The 17,125-nt window shown below is 37.5% G+C and overlaps 1 protein-coding gene across 1 annotated transcript in view; it reads right to left on the reverse strand.

Moving 5' to 3' along the window:
• LOC128664413 (dynein axonemal heavy chain 3-like) overlaps positions 1-17,125 on the reverse strand; it is a 2,586,207-nt gene that overhangs the window by 1,594,413 nt on the left and 974,669 nt on the right. The window contains exon 34 of the mRNA XM_053719244.1: positions 9,255-9,398. Within this exon, the coding sequence (XP_053575219.1) occupies positions 9,255-9,398 (144 nt within the window). The remainder of the gene's footprint in view (positions 1-9,254; positions 9,399-17,125) is intronic.

Here is a 17,125-nt window from a genome sequence, read left to right on the forward strand (position 1 = left end):
TACCAGAGAGGACAGAGTTGCAGTAATCGAGGCGGGAGAGGATGAGAGAGTGGATTAAAATCTTAGTTGTGTCTAGTGTAAGGAAGTGTCTAATTCTAGAGATGTTTTTAAGGTGGAAGTAGCAGGCTTTAGCCAAAGACTGAATGTGAGGAGTGAAAGAAAGATCTGAGTCAAATGTGACCCGAGACATCGGGCATGCAAGGTAATGATGGAGTTGTCGACAGTTATAGAGAGATTGGGGGTGGAGAGTTTAGAAGAAGGGGGGAAATAAGGAGCTCAGTTTTGGAGAGATTTAGCTTGAGGTAGTGAGAGGACATCCAGTTGGAGATGTGAGAAAGACAGTTAGTGACACAGGTTAGTGCCTGCTTGGCCAACAAGGGCATCGGGAAAATTTCCAACAGGCTGCAGTTGGGCCAGCTGTCTACAACTTGGGGAGAGATGCGAGCTGTGTGTGCGTGCTGCTGTTTGTCCCCCCACCCTCAACAGTAAGGACTGGAACTAATGTTATTGTGGATCAGTTCCCAAGAAAGCATTATGTTCCTTGTTAACCAATGCACAATAACATAAGTTCCAGTCCTAAATATAAAGGCCGGTGATGTGATGCATCACGTGACACACAAAGCAAGCAAGTACAGCCTCCACGCAGTCATCATGAGAAAAGAAACCAGAGGTAGGTTTGATCATCCTGGAGATAAGGTGATGAGTGGTATGGCAGTGGCACTAAGTTTGGGAGGCACTGAAGACAAGGAATAGCTAAGATAATTAGGGTAATTACTATGGTAAATATTAACTTCCTGGTATTAAAATGAAAAGCAAGCATAAAGAAACAATATACATTATTTCTGTGCTGTGTATATATACAGTGAATATATACAGTGTATGTATATATAACATAATTTATGTAAGAACTTACCTGATAAATTCATTTCTTTCATATTAGCAAGAGTCCATGAGCTAGTGACGTATGGGATATACATTCCTACCAGGAGGGGCAAAGTTTCCCAAACCTCAAAATGCTTATAAATACACCCCTCACCACACCCACAAATCAGTTTAATGAATAGCCAAGAAGTGGGGTGATAAGAAAAAAGTGCGAAGCATAAATATAAGGAATTGGAATAATTGTGCTTTATACAAAAAAATCATAACCACCACAAAAAAGGGTGGGCCTCATGGACTCTTGCTAATATGAAAGAAATGAATTTATCAGGTAAGTTCTTACATAAATTATGTTTTCTTTCATGTAATTAGCAAGAGTCCATGAGCTAGTGACGTATGGGATAATGACTACCCAAAATGTGGATCTTCCACGCAAGAGTCACTAGAGAGGGAGGGATAAAATAAAGACAGCCAATTCCGCTGAAAAAAATCCTCACCCAAAAATAAAGTTTAAATCTTATAAAGAAAAAAACTGAAAATATAAGCAGAAGATTCAAACTGAAACAGCTGCCTGAAGTACTTTTCTACCAAAGACAGCTTCAGAAGAAGAAAACACATCAAAATTGTAGAATTTAGTAAAAGTATGCAAAGAAGACCAAGTTGCTGCTTTGCAAATCTGATCAACCGAAGCTTCATTCCTAAACGCCCAGGAAGTAGAAACTGACCTAGTAGAATGAGCTGTAATCCTTTGAGGCAGAGTTTTACCCGACTCGACATAAGCATGATGAATTAAAGATTTCAACCAAGATGCCAAAGAAATGGCAGAGGCCTTCTGACCTTTCCTAGAACCGGAAAAGATAACAAATAGACTAGAAGTCTTTCGGAAATTATTAGTAGCTTCAACATATTATTTCAAAGCTCTAACTACATCCAAAGAATGCAATGATTTCTCCTTAGAATTCTTAGGATTAGGACATAATGAAGGAACCACAATTTCTCTACTAATGTTGTTGGAATTCACAACCTTAGGTAAAAATGTAAAAGAAGTTCGCAACATCGCCTTATCCTGGTGAAAAATCAGAAAAGGAGACTCACAAGAAAGAGCAGATAATTCAGAAACTCTTCTGGCAGAAGAGATAGCCAAAAGGAACAAAACTTTCCAATAAAGTAATTTAATGTCCAATGAATGCATAGGTTCAAACGGAGGAGCTTGAAGAGCCCTCAGAACCAAATTCAAACTCCAAGGAGGAGAAATTGACTTAATGACAGGTTTTATACGAACCAAAGCTTGTACAAAACAATGAATATCAGGAAGATTAGCAATCTTTCTGTGAAAAAGAACAGAAAGAGCAGAGATTTGTCCTTTCAAGGAACTTGCAGACAAACCTTTATCCAAACCATCCTGAAGAAACTGTAAAATTCTCGGAATTCTAAAAGAATGCCAGGAAAAATGATGAGAAAAACACCAAGAAATATAAGTCTTCCCGACTCTATAATATATCTCCCTAGATACAGATTTACGAGCCTGTAACATAGTATTAATCACAGAGTCAGAGAAACCTCTTTGACTAAGAATCAAGCGTTCAATCTCCATACCTTTAAATTTAAGGATTTGAGATCCTGATGGAAAAAAGGACCTTGCGACAGAAGGTCTGGCCTTAACGGAAGAGTCCACGGTTGGCAAGAGGCCATCCGGACAAGATCCGCATACCAAAACCTGTGAGGCCATGCTGGAGCTACCAGCAGAACAAACGAGCATTCCTTCAGAATCTTGGAGATTACTCTTGGAAGAAGAACTAGAGGCGGAAAGATATAGGCAGGATGATACTTCCAAGGAAGTGACAATGCATCCACTGCTACCGCTTGAGGATCCCTGGATCTGGACAGATACCTGGGAAGTTTCTTGTTTAGATGAGAGGCCATCAAATCTATTTCTGGAAGTCCCCACATTTGAACAATCTGAAGAAATACCTCTGGGTGAAGAGACCATTCACCCGGATGTAACGTTTGGCGACTGAGATAATCCTCTTCCCAATTGTCTATACCTGGGATATGAACCGCAGAAACTAGACAGGAGCTGGATTCCGCCCATACCAGAATTCGAGATACTTCTTTCATAGCCAGAGGACTGTGAGTCCCTCCTTGATGATTGATGTATGCCCCAGTGGTGACAATGTCTGTCTGAAAACAAATGAACGATTCTCTCTTTAGAAGAGGCCAAGACTGAAGAGCTCTGAAAATTGCACGGAGTTCCAAAATATTGATCGGTAATCTCACCTCCTGAGATTCCCAAACCCCTTGTGCTGTCAGAGACCCCCACACAGCTCCCCAACCTGTAAGACTTGCATCTGTTGAAATTACAGTCCAGGTCGGAAGAACAAAAGAAGCCCCCTGAACTAAACGATGGTGATCTGTCCACCACGTCAGAGAGTGTTGTACAATCGGTTTTAAAGATATTAATTGAGATATCTTTGTGTAATCCCTGCACCACTGGTTCAGCATACAGTGCTGAAGAGGCCGCATGTGAAAACGAGCAAAGGGGATCGCGTCCGATGCATTAGTCATAAGACCTAGAATTTCCATGCATAAGGCTACCGAAGGGAATGATTGTGACTGAAGGTTTCGACAAGCTGATATCAATTTTAGACGTCTCTTGTCTGTCAAAGATAGAGTCATGGACACTGAATCTATCTGGAAACCTAAAAAGATTACCTGCGTCTGAGGAATCAATGAACTCTTTGCTAAATTGATCCTCCAACCATGATGTTGAAGAAACAACACAAGTCGATTCGTATGAGATTCTGCTAAATGTGAAGACTGAGCAAGTACCAAGATATCGTCCAAATAAGGAAATACCACAATACCCTGTTCTCTGATTACAGACAGAAGGGCACCGAGAACCTTTGTAAAAATTCTTGGAGCTGTAGCTAGGCCAAACGGCAGAGCCACAAACTGGTAATGCTTGTCTAGGAAAGAGAATCTCAGAAACTGATAGTGATCTGGATGAATCGGAATATGCAGATATGCATCCTGTAAATCTATTGTAGACATATAAGGCCCTTGCTGAACAAAAGGCAGGATAGTCCTTACAGTTACCATTTTGAATGTTGGTATCCTTACATAACGATTCAATATTTTTAGATCCAGAACTGGTCTGAAGGAATTCTCCTTTTTTGGTACAATGAAGAGATTTGAATAAAACCCCAGTCCCTGTTCCAGAACTGGAACTGGCATAATTACTCCAGCCAACTCTAGATCTGAAACCCATTTCAGGAATGCTTGAGCCTTCGCTGGGTTTACTGGGACACGGGAAAGAAAAAATCTCTTTGCAGGAGGCCTTATCTTGAAGCCAATTCTGTACCCTTCTGAAACAATGTTCTGAATTCAAAGATTGTGAACGGAATTGATCCAAATTTCTTTGAAAAAACGTAATCTGCCCCCTACCAGCTGAGCTGGAATGAGGGCCGCACCTTCATGTGGACTTAGGAGCTGGCTTTGATTTTCTAAAAGGCTTGGATTTATTCCAGACTGGAGATGGTTTCCAAACTGATACCGCTCCTGAGGATGAAGGATCAGGTTTTTGTTCCTTGTTGTGACAAATGGAACGAAAACGATTATTAGACCTAAATTTACCTTTAGATTTTTTATCCTGTGTTAAAAAAGTTCCTTTCCCTCCAGTAACAGTTGAGATAATAGAATCCAACTGAGAACCAAACAATTTATTACCCTGGAAAGAAAGGGAAAGCAGAGTAGACTTAGAAGACATATCAGCATTCCAAGTGTTAAGCCATAAAGCTCTTCTAGCTAAAATAGCTAGAGACATATACCTGACATCCACTCTAATGATATCAAAGATGGCATCACAAATAAAATTATTAGCATGTTGAAGAAGAATAATAATGCTATGAGAATTATGATCTGTTACTTGTTGCGCTAAAGCTTCTAACCAAAAAGTTGAAGCTGCAGCAACATCCGCTAAAGATATAGCAGGTCTAAGAAGATTACCTGAACACAAGTAAGCTTTTCTTAGAAAGGATTCAATTTTCCAATCTAAAGGATCCTTAAAGGAAGTACCATCTGTCGTAGGAATAGTAGTACGCTTAGCAAGAGTAGAGACAGCCCCATCAACCTTAGGGATTTTGTCCCAAAACTCTAATCTGTCAGATGGCACAGGATATAATTGCTTAAAAACGTTTAGAAGGAGTAAATGAATTACCCAAATTATTCCATTCCCTGGAAATTACTTCAGAAATAGCACCAGGGACAGGAATAACTTCTGCAATAACTACAGGAGATTTAAAAACCTTATCTAAACGTTTAGATTTAGTATCAAGAGGACCAGAATCCTCAATTTCTAATGCAATTAGGACTTCTTTAAGTAAAGAACGAATAAATTACATTTTAAATAAATATGAAGATTTATCAGCATCAACCTCTGAGACAGAATCCTCTGAACCAGAAGAACCATCATCAGAATCAGAATGATGATGTTCATTTAAAAATTAATCTGAAAAATGAGAAGTTTTAAAAGACTTTTTACGTTTACTAGAAAGAGGAATAACAGACATAGCCTTCTAAATGGATTTAGAAACAAAATCTCTTATGTTATCAGGAACACTCTGAGCATTAGATGTTGACAGAACAGCAGCAGGTAATGTAACAGTACTAAAGGAAATATCTGCATTAACAAGTTTGTCATGACAAACAGTACAAACAACAGCTGGAGGAACAGATACCATAAGTTTACAGCAGATACACTTAGCTTTGGTAGCTCCAGCACCAGGCAGCGATTTTCCAGAAGTATCTTCTGACTCAGTTTCAACGTGGGACATCTTGCAATATGTAATAGAAAAAACAACATATAAAGCAAAATTGATCAAATTCCTTAAATGACAGTTTCAGGAATGGGAAAAAATGCCAGTGAACAAGCTTCTAGCAACCAGAAGCAATAAATAATGAGACTTAAATAATGTGGAGACAATAGTGACGCCCATATTTTTTTAGCGCCAAAAATGACGCCCACATTATTTGGCGCCTAAATGCTTTTGGCGCCAAAAATGACGCCACATCCGGAACGCCGACACTTTTGGCGCAAAAGAACATCAAAAAATGACGCAACTTCCGGCGACACGTATGACGCCGGAAACAGAAAAAAAATTTTGCGCCAAAAAAGTCTGCGCCAAGAATGACGCAATAAAATGAAGCATTTTCAGCCCCCGCGAGCCTAACAGCCCACAGGGAAAAAGTCAAATTTTAAGGTAAGAAAAAAATTGATTTATTCATATGCATTATCCCAAATATGAAACTGACTGTCTGAAATAAGGAATGTTGAACATCCTGAGTCAAGGCAAATAAATGTTTGAATTCATATATTTAGAACTTTATAAAAAAGTGCCCAACCATAGCTTAGAGTGTCACAGAAAATAAGACTTACTTACCCCAGGACACTCATCTACATGTTGTAGAAAGCCAAACCAGTACTGAAACGAAAATCAGCAGAGGTAATGGTATATAAATAAGAGTATATCGTCGATCTGAAAAGGGAGGTAAGAGATGAATCTCTACGACCGATAACAGAGAACCTATGAAATAGACCCCGTAGAAGGAGATCATTGAATTCAAATAGGCAATACTCACCTCACATCCCTCTGACATTCACTGCACGCTGAGAGGAAAACCGGGCTCCAACCTGCTGCGGAGCACATATCAACGTAGAATCTAGCACAAACTTACTTCACCACCTCCATAGGAGGCAAAGTTTGTAAAACTGATTTGTGGGTGTGGTGAGGGGTGTATTTATAGGCATTTTGAGGTTTGGGAAACTTTGCCCCTCCTGGTAGGAATGTATATCCCATACGTCACTAGCTCATGGACTCTTGCTAATTACATGAAAGAAATATATATATATATATATATATATTTACAGTATATACATACAGCATATATATACATATATACACACACACACACAGTGTATATATATATATATATATATTTACAGTATATACATACAGTGTATATATATATATATGTATATATATATATATATATATATATATATATATATATACATGCACACACAGTATATATATATATATATATATATATATATATATATATATATATATATATATATATATTATATATATATATATATATATATATATATATAGTAAGCAGAATATAGGGCTGCTTTTTCCCCAGTCCAGCCCTGATAGCTAGCTAGATAGATAGATATATATATAGATAGAGAGAAAAAGTAATAGAAACCTGATAATAGAGTGACAGAAAGCAAATGGATAGAGTATAGATATTTGATATGTGCATGGGTAAGTTGTCTTCTGTGTCTCACAACAGGTGGCCTTGTTAAAAACAAAACTAAGTTGTATATTTTATAGCCACCACCTTTTGACACTTTAAATTTTTTTATATAAAAATAAATCTCATTCATAGTTTGCAAAGCAATTATAACAGTATTTGTACAAATTAAAAATGTACATTTTATATAGACTTTCCCATTGCCACCTGGGAGAAATCCTATTTCCATACACCTAAGTAAAAAAACAACAACAACTAAATAATGGAAAAAAGAAAGCTCCAAAAAGTCTGCCATATAGACTGGAAAGACTGAATGGCTACTTCCTATTTCTTTGTGTTTAGAATCTGTCATCCGTAACCAAATGCACAACAGCATTGCTATCAGGAAGTCAGTCATGCACATTTTCCCTCCTGATTTCCAATCAAGTTAGAGGTCATCCGAAGGAAGGGAATGGCAGTAACAGTTACTGCAACATCTTGGCTGCATAATAAACACAAGTGATTTTATGTCTGACATTGCTCTGTAACGGTTTTGGCATTCTTTATTTTAACAATGACCTTTTTTTCCCCACCAGTCGCTGCTTTAGCTTATGAATATGAAATCAAGTAATATGGTACACATTTTTTTTCTGTTTCCAAAAGCACAGTGCTTCTCCAAAAAACTTTATTTCAATAAGGAAGACGAGGCATAAGTTTAATAAAAAAATAAAAAATAAATAGAAGGCCAAAGATGTAACCATGCTCTGGTAGGATTGGATTACAACACATAGATGACACTTCATCATACTGATATTTAAAGGGATATTCTAATACAAAAATACATGCTGCAATTCATTTACTCTAGTTGTCGTAGTAATAACTCCAAACTAGTGATTCAAGCTAGTTATGTCTAAGTAAGGGGATTAAACACATATGCAAAGTCTTGCAGCTCTGCAGAACACAGCAAACTATTAATGAGATCATGTGACTGCCATTCCTGATTGACTGCCTCTCCAGAAGGCCTTTATCTATGTCTTTAGTACATTTTGGGGGGTTAAACCCCTAGGGTCGAATTCTCTAAAGAGCTGTGTCTGGCAAGATTACATAAAAAGTGTAGTTTGTAATGCACAGTCCCTCAAATATTTTTAGAAAGGTAGATTTTAGCATGAGAGCTATTTATCTAGCTATCCAGTGTCCTTGATCTGAAGGAGAGACACATAAATTACAATATATAGCTCACCCACCCCAGAGATTTTGCATGATTTTTCTCCTTATTGGTGTGTTTGTGATCATTGTGCCCTTGGTGAGCTTGAGTCAAGTTACATGTGTAATTGGTTTTGCATTAATATTTCCCTTTTAAGGACATTATCCTTTCTCATAGCAAATATTTGATCTCAATCAAAATATTGTGCAATATCTTTGTTAATACTTGTTTCTACTTGTATTCTTGAACATGTGCATTTTGAGTAATACTATAATGTTTCAGCAAGGTCCCAAGGTGCTGATAATATATGTTTAAACATTAACTAGCTTGATTGTCTGATTTATAAAAAGCATTCACTGCTACTGGCAACTGTTCAGTCAAGGTGCACTATAGGCCTGATCCTTTTATATTGGCTTTCATTTCAATAAACACAATAATTTATTCTGGCACTCGACAATGAGGGCAAAAATGTGTTCCTTCTTACTATGTAATTTCATTATTATCTTTACCTCAAAGACCTTGTTAATCTGACTACTGGCAGACTCGACACAATGTAAAATGCCAGCTATTTGTATTAAAAACACACTTTATAAATTTCAAACATTCTGGGTACATTTAACATGAAGTAATCAATCCCTGATAAAATATATGCAGACAAACAATTTATAGCATTTGGTGGTGACATTTTAAAATGACCTTATGGCCATAAATATTGTAATTAACCTACAACAGGCCGTTTATCTTCTTGGAAGGACTGTAATTGTCAATTGATCTGAAATTAGGTAGGTAAAGTCCAATTTTAAAAGTACTCTGAGTTTGTTGTGTGTTATTTCTCAATTTGTTGTATATTATGTGTGGTTAAACTATAAAATACCTTTGGCAGATTGACATCGTGAATCGATCGGAGCATTAGCACATCCTCCTTTTCATTGGGAAATTTAACCTTAAGGTTTCCAGCTGCAGTTAAAACTGATTTTACTGCTCTCATTCCATAGTCATAGTGATGCTGTGAAGACAACTAAAAGAATAAAGAAAACACATTTTAACAGACTAATAATTTAACATATAATGATGTCGGATAATGCTTGAGTGATAACCAATTGGAGGGCGCGATAAATCCACTCAAGTAGTGGTGTTCATTTTCTTCAATGCTATACTACTTTAATGAATCTTAAATATAAAATACTTCACATACACACACATTTCCTTTCACACGCATACACCTTTGACCCATTCCCAGTCATATACCATATCACGTTAAATCTGTCACAAAATAAACTTTTGTTTCACAAGTATTATGGCTATAAATAACTTAAACCCTTTAAACCCCATACAAAATTCTCCAAAACATTTTTTCCATGTACTTTTTTTTTTGAGAATTAAGTGATAAGACAGTACTAACTGGCCGATATAGAAAAGAACCAATTCTAGTATGATGAAAACCGCAGTGGTGTTATAGCAGTAGAAATATGTCTAAATGGTGATGATTTCCCTGTTTAAGCCTAAACCTAGATGTTATAGAAATACCAGTTGTTCAACTTGTAACAGACTTATTCCAAGGAAATGTTTACATCTTCCACACACTAATCAACATTTTTTGATTGAACATTATGTAACTTGTAGAACACTGTACGTTATCTGCATTGGTATTTGTTTATGTGGAATTTATTATCTAGGGAAGAGTCTTCTTATATACCAAAATGGCAAACCAACATTCATCCAGAAGATCAGCCCTTGAAGGACCTTTAACCAACCAGTCACACATATCATGGAAGATGGACACACTACCCCACAATTGTGAAATATGATCATACACCATGTCTTCCACTTAATAGAAGGGTAACTGCAGCAAAAACATTTACATTTGGAAATACAATGAATGCACACATTGGATACTTTTGCACCATGTGGTCATTACAGCCTTACTGGTATTGTTTCCTTGATGAATATGTCAGCCCTTCTATCCTCAGAATATATTTCATCTGTATGATTTTCCCAGTAATTCCCAATGTAAAATTAGGAAAGAGGTTTCCTAGGGGTCTAATGTGATATGAAATATTGGTGAAATGAATAATATTTGAAAACCAATGGACATTATTTGGATCAGGATTTAATCAAATGTAATTTTTTTTTTTTTTTAAATAATTTTTTATTGAGGCATTGAAAATTAACAACGTAAAGAATATATCCAGTCACAGAACAGTAGATACAGAAAAAAAAAACTTATACATTTCACATATGAAGAGTAAACAAGAATTAATTAAGACATTGGTGTGCTAGAATAGTATTTGTTATCACAGCGTCCCATCCATAGTAGTGCCATACATGTATGGAAGTTGGGATCAGTGGCATGAGATAAATAGCTAGGTCAAAAACAGAAAAATAAGGATGAACATAAGTTATAATACTGCTATTGTGATCTCTAATATGAAATGTAAAACTGTAAATAAAAAACATGTGTGACTGGAACATATATAGTTGCCTCATTTTCTTTTTTTTGCAACTGAAAACTAATGGTCCCCACTCTGCAATAAAGGCATTCTAGAAGTTAAATAAAAATAAGAGGTAGGGAGTTGGCTGTTGTCAGGCCTCCCATAGGCCTGTATATAAGGGGGGGGAGCAGCGGACCAAAGCCGCTTATAATAAAGGGGAGATGGGAGGGCGGAGCCAATCAATACGTTATAAAGGTGTAGGCTAGAGGGCTATTTAATTATATGAGGTGGGGGACTCAAAGAAGGAGGATGAAAATACTCATGGCAGATAAATTATAGAGAAGTGGTATGCATACTATAGAATATGTGTAATTCAAAGTTACTAGCTAAGCTAATGTTAAAATAAAAGAATATGGTTTCACTAGGAGCTGAGGCCAGCACGATTTGAGACTCTGACATATGGACAAAAATCAAGCTTATTAGACTATATAGTAACAGGTGATGAGCATAAAAATAAAAACAAGGGTATATATACTAGCTAAAGAGAGTAGGGTGTTGCACCTCCAATAAGGTAAATACTAGTTTCAGGAGCTTAAATATTAGTATGGTACCTAGGTAAATTGTATGCAGGGACCAAAAATGCGTAGAAGAGTAGAATAGTGTGAAGAATATGTAGGGGAGATGTTAGTTGGAGGACAATCTTCCTGGGGCTACACACGTTATAGAGGTGTAGGCTAAAGGGCTATTTAATTATATGAGGAGGGGGACTCAAAGAAGGAGGATGAAAATACTCATTGCATATAAAAGTGGAATAGTGTGAAGAATATGCGGGGGAGATGTTAGTCAGAGGGCAATCTTCCTGGAGCTATACTTCCACTAGCCTAAGGTCATAGCAATGGCATATAGTGTGATAAGATAGCTAGCTAACAAACAAACTTAATATGCAACAATAAATAAGGAGGAATGTGAGCTGGTTTATCATGACATAACTATAAGGCCCAAATAACAAAATTTAAATATTCAAGTTATGTGAACTTCAAAAACATAAAACAATAAGAATGAATAAGCTTGCATATGATAAGTAATAAGGTGGGATAGTGGTTTGTATCTATATTGCTAGTACAGGCTAGTATCTTACCCAGGCATAATAGTCTGGGTTATAAAGTAGTAGAGTTTGTACTGTACCGTAGAGCTAGTTCTGCTGAGGATATTATATAACAGTAGATCCCCACTAGCAATAGCCAATGAGAGAAACAAGCATAAACATTATATTACCCCATCAAAACTTCCTGCAGAGCCCAGTAAAGCAAGGGTTCATCTTAGAATAAGATATAATGGTAACTGGAACTATCTCCAACAAGGAAAAAAAAAAAAAAAACAAGCCCAGCAAAAGTATCATAAACAAAACCACATCACCCTCAAACATCAATTAGAGATGAATAAATATTAATAACTGAGGTGATTATCTAAGGACTCTACATGGAGGTCTCACAGCTAGTGCAGGGTGAGACTTTCTGAAGTTGCATGAGGTATAGAGAGGGTATCTCAATTGTAGATGGAACATAAATATTACAAGTAGTTAAACCATTATCAAAAAGTCATATAACATTCAGCTTTTTTAGGTATAGGGCTATATGCATAAAACGCTAGTTTAAGTGACTGGTATGCAGAACTGGGAGGTAAGTTCAGTGTCAGACAAGATGGCATCTCTCTGTATATGTAAGTGTTGTTAGCCTATCCCAGTCCGCAACAACTCCTGTATTTGTCTCGTTGTGGATATCTGAACCTGGAAATGATGCCTGTTCCCAGATAGTGTCCCATGTGCTAAACTCTGGGCTCGGAGTAGAGGGATCAAATGGCAGCCGATAGGTAAGTAAGGGCTCTGGAGGGCAGTGAAATCACTCAAGTCCCGGTTTGGTTTATCTCTGTGCCAGGGTAATTTGCAGTGCGGTAAGTGCCCAGGCTCGTTGCTCATATCACTAGGCCACAGCTCAAACCAGTTACACAAGCCTGCTGCTAAATGCTGTTCTCTCCCCTCTATATCGGTCTCCTCTTTAAGAAGGGGCAGGTGCGTAGCTGGTAAGTCCCAGACATTGGAAGGGACATCCTCGATAGTAATAGACGGAGTTGAGTTTACCTGAACCCCTACCTCGGCCGGCCGCTCCAAGGCAGAAGCCAGGCAAGTAACGGAGAGGTCACATGTGATTACAGGCTGTCGGGGGAGGATAATGATGTCCGGGTCAGCCATTGAATCCTGCCGGTATGTAGTCCCAGTCCAAGGGTGAGAGATGTTAATATCTCCAGCTGTTACATCAGGAGTTGTCTCACTCTTTAGTGATATGCACTTAAGTAGAATGCTGAACTGCGTATCCATGCGGTAACTCAGCATGGCGAAGGCTTCAATGATCTCAGAGTCCATCATTCTGGGTTAATATGAGGTCCAGTCAATCTCCCAAGTGTGGATTGTTATGCTTATGATAAGGGCTGGTGTCGATTTTTTTTTTTGAAGTTGGGCTTCCGGTGGGAGGAGTGTGGTGCAGGAGCGCGCGCTCTACAGCTCGAGTAAGAAGAGCAAACTTTCCAATCTACCCCGCAAAGAGTACCCCTATAGCCGTGGAACACTATACCGGCTAGGGAAGGACTGAAGAGAGTTTGCACGGAAGCCACATTTGCCACCAGCGGCCGGCTGGCATCGGCCACAAGCAGCAAAAAAATCTTTCAGTGACCAAGGCAAGCCGGGTGGTGACGCAGTTTTTTTTGTGTGCAGGAATACGTCCGGGAACGGACTTAGAGGTACCTGAGAGATACTGCAACACCGCGAAGTAAGGTGCAGAGTGTTACACGGAACCAGTGAGACAGTCTTACAAGGCCGGTTTCACCCCCCTGCCGGGATCGCTCGTGAGGCATCACGTTTGGTGCTGGATATAGGGAGGTGCCGGTGAAGTGAGAAGGAGCATCTCTGCGGTGAACCAGAAAATCTGGGAGGAAAAGCGCAAGTATCTGATAAAAATATCTGTCACCACCTGTGTCACTGTATGCTTGTTTGGGAACGTTTTTAAAAGTGAATCATAGACCTTTACTTTGGTAACCTGTGTGTGGTTATAGCTGGTGCAAGTACCTAAGACATTTAGTGGGCTGAAGCAAGCACAGAAAGTAAGGCCTGTCTTAAATTCTACATTCACCAGAAAGGTTAAAGATAAGATAAGATAAGGTGTATTTCTCAGAAACCCTGGCATAAGTATTGCTTAAAGACCAATCCTCTTATATAAACCCACTATACAGTAAAAAGGGGGAACTTTGGAGACAAAGCTGTGTGAGATATTTTGGAGCTTTTTTGAGTACATCTGAGCAGGCTGCGTCAGGAGGCACAAGTCCAATAAAACCTGGGTGATTAAAACCGGGACTTGGGTTTTAGAAGTAACTGGCTGATAGTCACTAGCCATAAGTCATGGACTTGATAAAGAAGAAATGAGGCAAATAAAATAAAGGGTTGGAGCAGAGACATACAAGAAATTTCCACGCCCTGTTGTTTTTATGACAGCAAATCTGTATTGTATTCAGTGGTGCATAGCCACTGGTCAGCCTTAATAGACTATATGGAAGACTCGGCAGTGGGGATATACATATCAAGCTATTAAAGGAAAGGAAATTCCCCTGCTGCAACTTACAAGTGATAGAGAATCTTGAATAGACTGCCCAGAAAAAAAAAAAAAAAAAAAAAAAGGGGGCTCTATACTCGTGCATAACTGAGTTGTTATATGGACGTGTCCAGAATACGGACAGTTAACAGCTAATATATGATTCTCCTTTTTTCTATTGTTTTTTCTTGTTTTTTGGTCTTTATGTGTATATAACCACCTGAGATACATGTATTGGGGCTACAAAATTGTTTTATTGTTAAGATTGTTAAGATGGAATGTTGGTTTATTGGCTACAACACAGCAGAATATGTGATATAACAACATATAAGTAAAGCTATTTGTTCTGCTGTTTCCTGATAGGAACAGATAGTGTACTTAGAGATAGTAGCCCGATGGTCTGTATAGGCCCTAACAATAGTGTCTTGTTTGCATCACATGTCCCCTACTCTACTTTTCTTCCTTATTCTCTTTCTTTTTTCTCCCAAGTGCACTTACACGAGAATAGTCTGAATTTTGCTTGGCGTCATAAGCACAAAGATAAAGTCACAATAGGTTTTTCTTGAAAGAATTTTTTTTTTTTTTTTTTTTTTTCTCTTCTCTCACTTGTTCACTCCAGTATAGATTACTCACTTGTTTTTCTTTATAGTTAAGTTCACACGTGTTTATTTTTTTGTGAGGATGTTTTGTTTTTGACAAATTTCACAACCTAGGTATCTAGGCTTAATGTTTTTTAAGAAACAGAATAATAGGTTTCACTTTAGTTCCCAATTTTCTTTCCCTTAATGGAGAGATTTATCACTTCAGCAAAGGTTAAATCGCCAGCAATGCCACCTAAACAACGTGAGAAAAAATCAAAACTTATTGATATGGAACAGAGTATGGAGGGTCAGGTACTACAAGCGGGTAACTTTGATACTCAAAATTTACTACAGCAAATTTCTGAATTAATAGTACCCCAACTTAATGCAATTAAAACCGAGATATCTGGTCTTACTGAAGAGATTAGACATTTTTCCAACAGGTTAGGGGAAGCAGAAATGAGAATCTCGGACCTGGAAGATCAGGTAGCCACGCAGGATAAGTTATATAAAACACAACAGGATATAATCAAAAATATGCAATTTAAAGTTGAAGAGCTAGAGGATCGCGCACGTAGGAATAACGTGAAAATAATAGGGCTCCCAGATATCCCTCAATACCAAGATTTAATTAAATTTACTGCCAAAGATTTACCAACGTTATTGGGTTTACAAACCTCAGATGTGTCTTTTTTGGTAGAAAGGGCCCACAGACTAGGCTCCCCTAGAGTAGATAGTAATGGCACAAATAAGCCTAGGGCCATTATGGTAAAATATCTTAATTTTCAAGATAAAATTTCAATCATGAGACAGTTCAGACAAAAAAGCCCATTAATGATAGGTCAAGAGAAAATCTTGTTATTCCAGGACTATTCTAATGAAACTTCTATAAAACGCAGAGAAATGTCACCCTTTTGCACAACGCTAATACAAAAAGGCATACAGGCCAGACTCATGTACCCCGCAAAAATATGTTTTAAACATAATAATGAAAATATTACATTAAAATCTCCGCAAGAAACCAAAGAATATATTAAGTCCCTATAAGGAAACATAAAGTGTTGGCTTCTACAATATTAGGTTTTTTATTATGCTGTAAATGGTATAGTGGTATGGCCCAGCTATGTAAAGACTTAGAAGGTTCTATAATAGGAAATTATGTTAGGATGTTTGATTGGTTTTGTTTTCCTTTTTTTTTTTTTTTTTTTTTTTATTGTGTTTTAAGACCCAGAAACTGCAATGGTTAACTTAGTATCATGGAACGTGGGGGGGATAACCTCTCCAGCCAAAAGGTCTATAATTTTAAAACTATTAAAGAAAAAAACCCCAGATATAGCTCTCTTGCAAGAGACACACTTGCAAGAGGCAGAAATGGTGAAACTTAAATGTAAATGGGTAGGAGAGGTAATTGCTGCTCCTGGACCTAACCGGAAGAGAGGGGTAGCGGTTTTATTCTCTAAGAAGTTTAAATATAAAATCATAGTACAGGAAAGGGATCCGGGGGGGAGATACATTATACTTGGAATTGAACATGGTAACGCCTCATTATTTATATGTAATGTATATGGCCCCAATAGATTAGAGCCAGGGTTTTGGGATGATTTGTATGTTAAACTTTTCCCTTATATTAACAAGAATATGATTATTGCAGGAGATTTTAACATGACACCAGTTCCTATGGTGGATAGAATAAGAGCTGGTAATCGTCCTATAGGTAGAAAAGCGGAAGAAAAATTATTTAAAGCCTTTCGACACAAACTAAATCTTCATGACATTTGGCGATCAAAGTTTCCCGATATGAGATGTTTCTCCTGTGTATCTAAGACCCACAAAGTAATGTCCCGCATAGATCTTTTCTTAGTCAATGAGTCCATGTTATCTTTAGATTTAAACCCAATGATAGATGATATAGTTATATCGGACCACGCGATAATCGGTCTTGATATAGAAGGTATTAGATCTAGGAAGTCAGGGAGTAATAATTTTTTCTTCCCAAAATATTTGATACAGGATATTGATTTCAATAGATTTTTAGTACAAAAATGGAAACAATACAAAACAGAAAATATAAATTACTACCATAAAATAGAGGTC

This window comes from Bombina bombina, chromosome 6, assembly GCF_027579735.1.
Source record: "Bombina bombina isolate aBomBom1 chromosome 6, aBomBom1.pri, whole genome shotgun sequence".
NCBI lineage: Eukaryota > Metazoa > Chordata > Amphibia > Anura > Bombinatoridae > Bombina > Bombina bombina.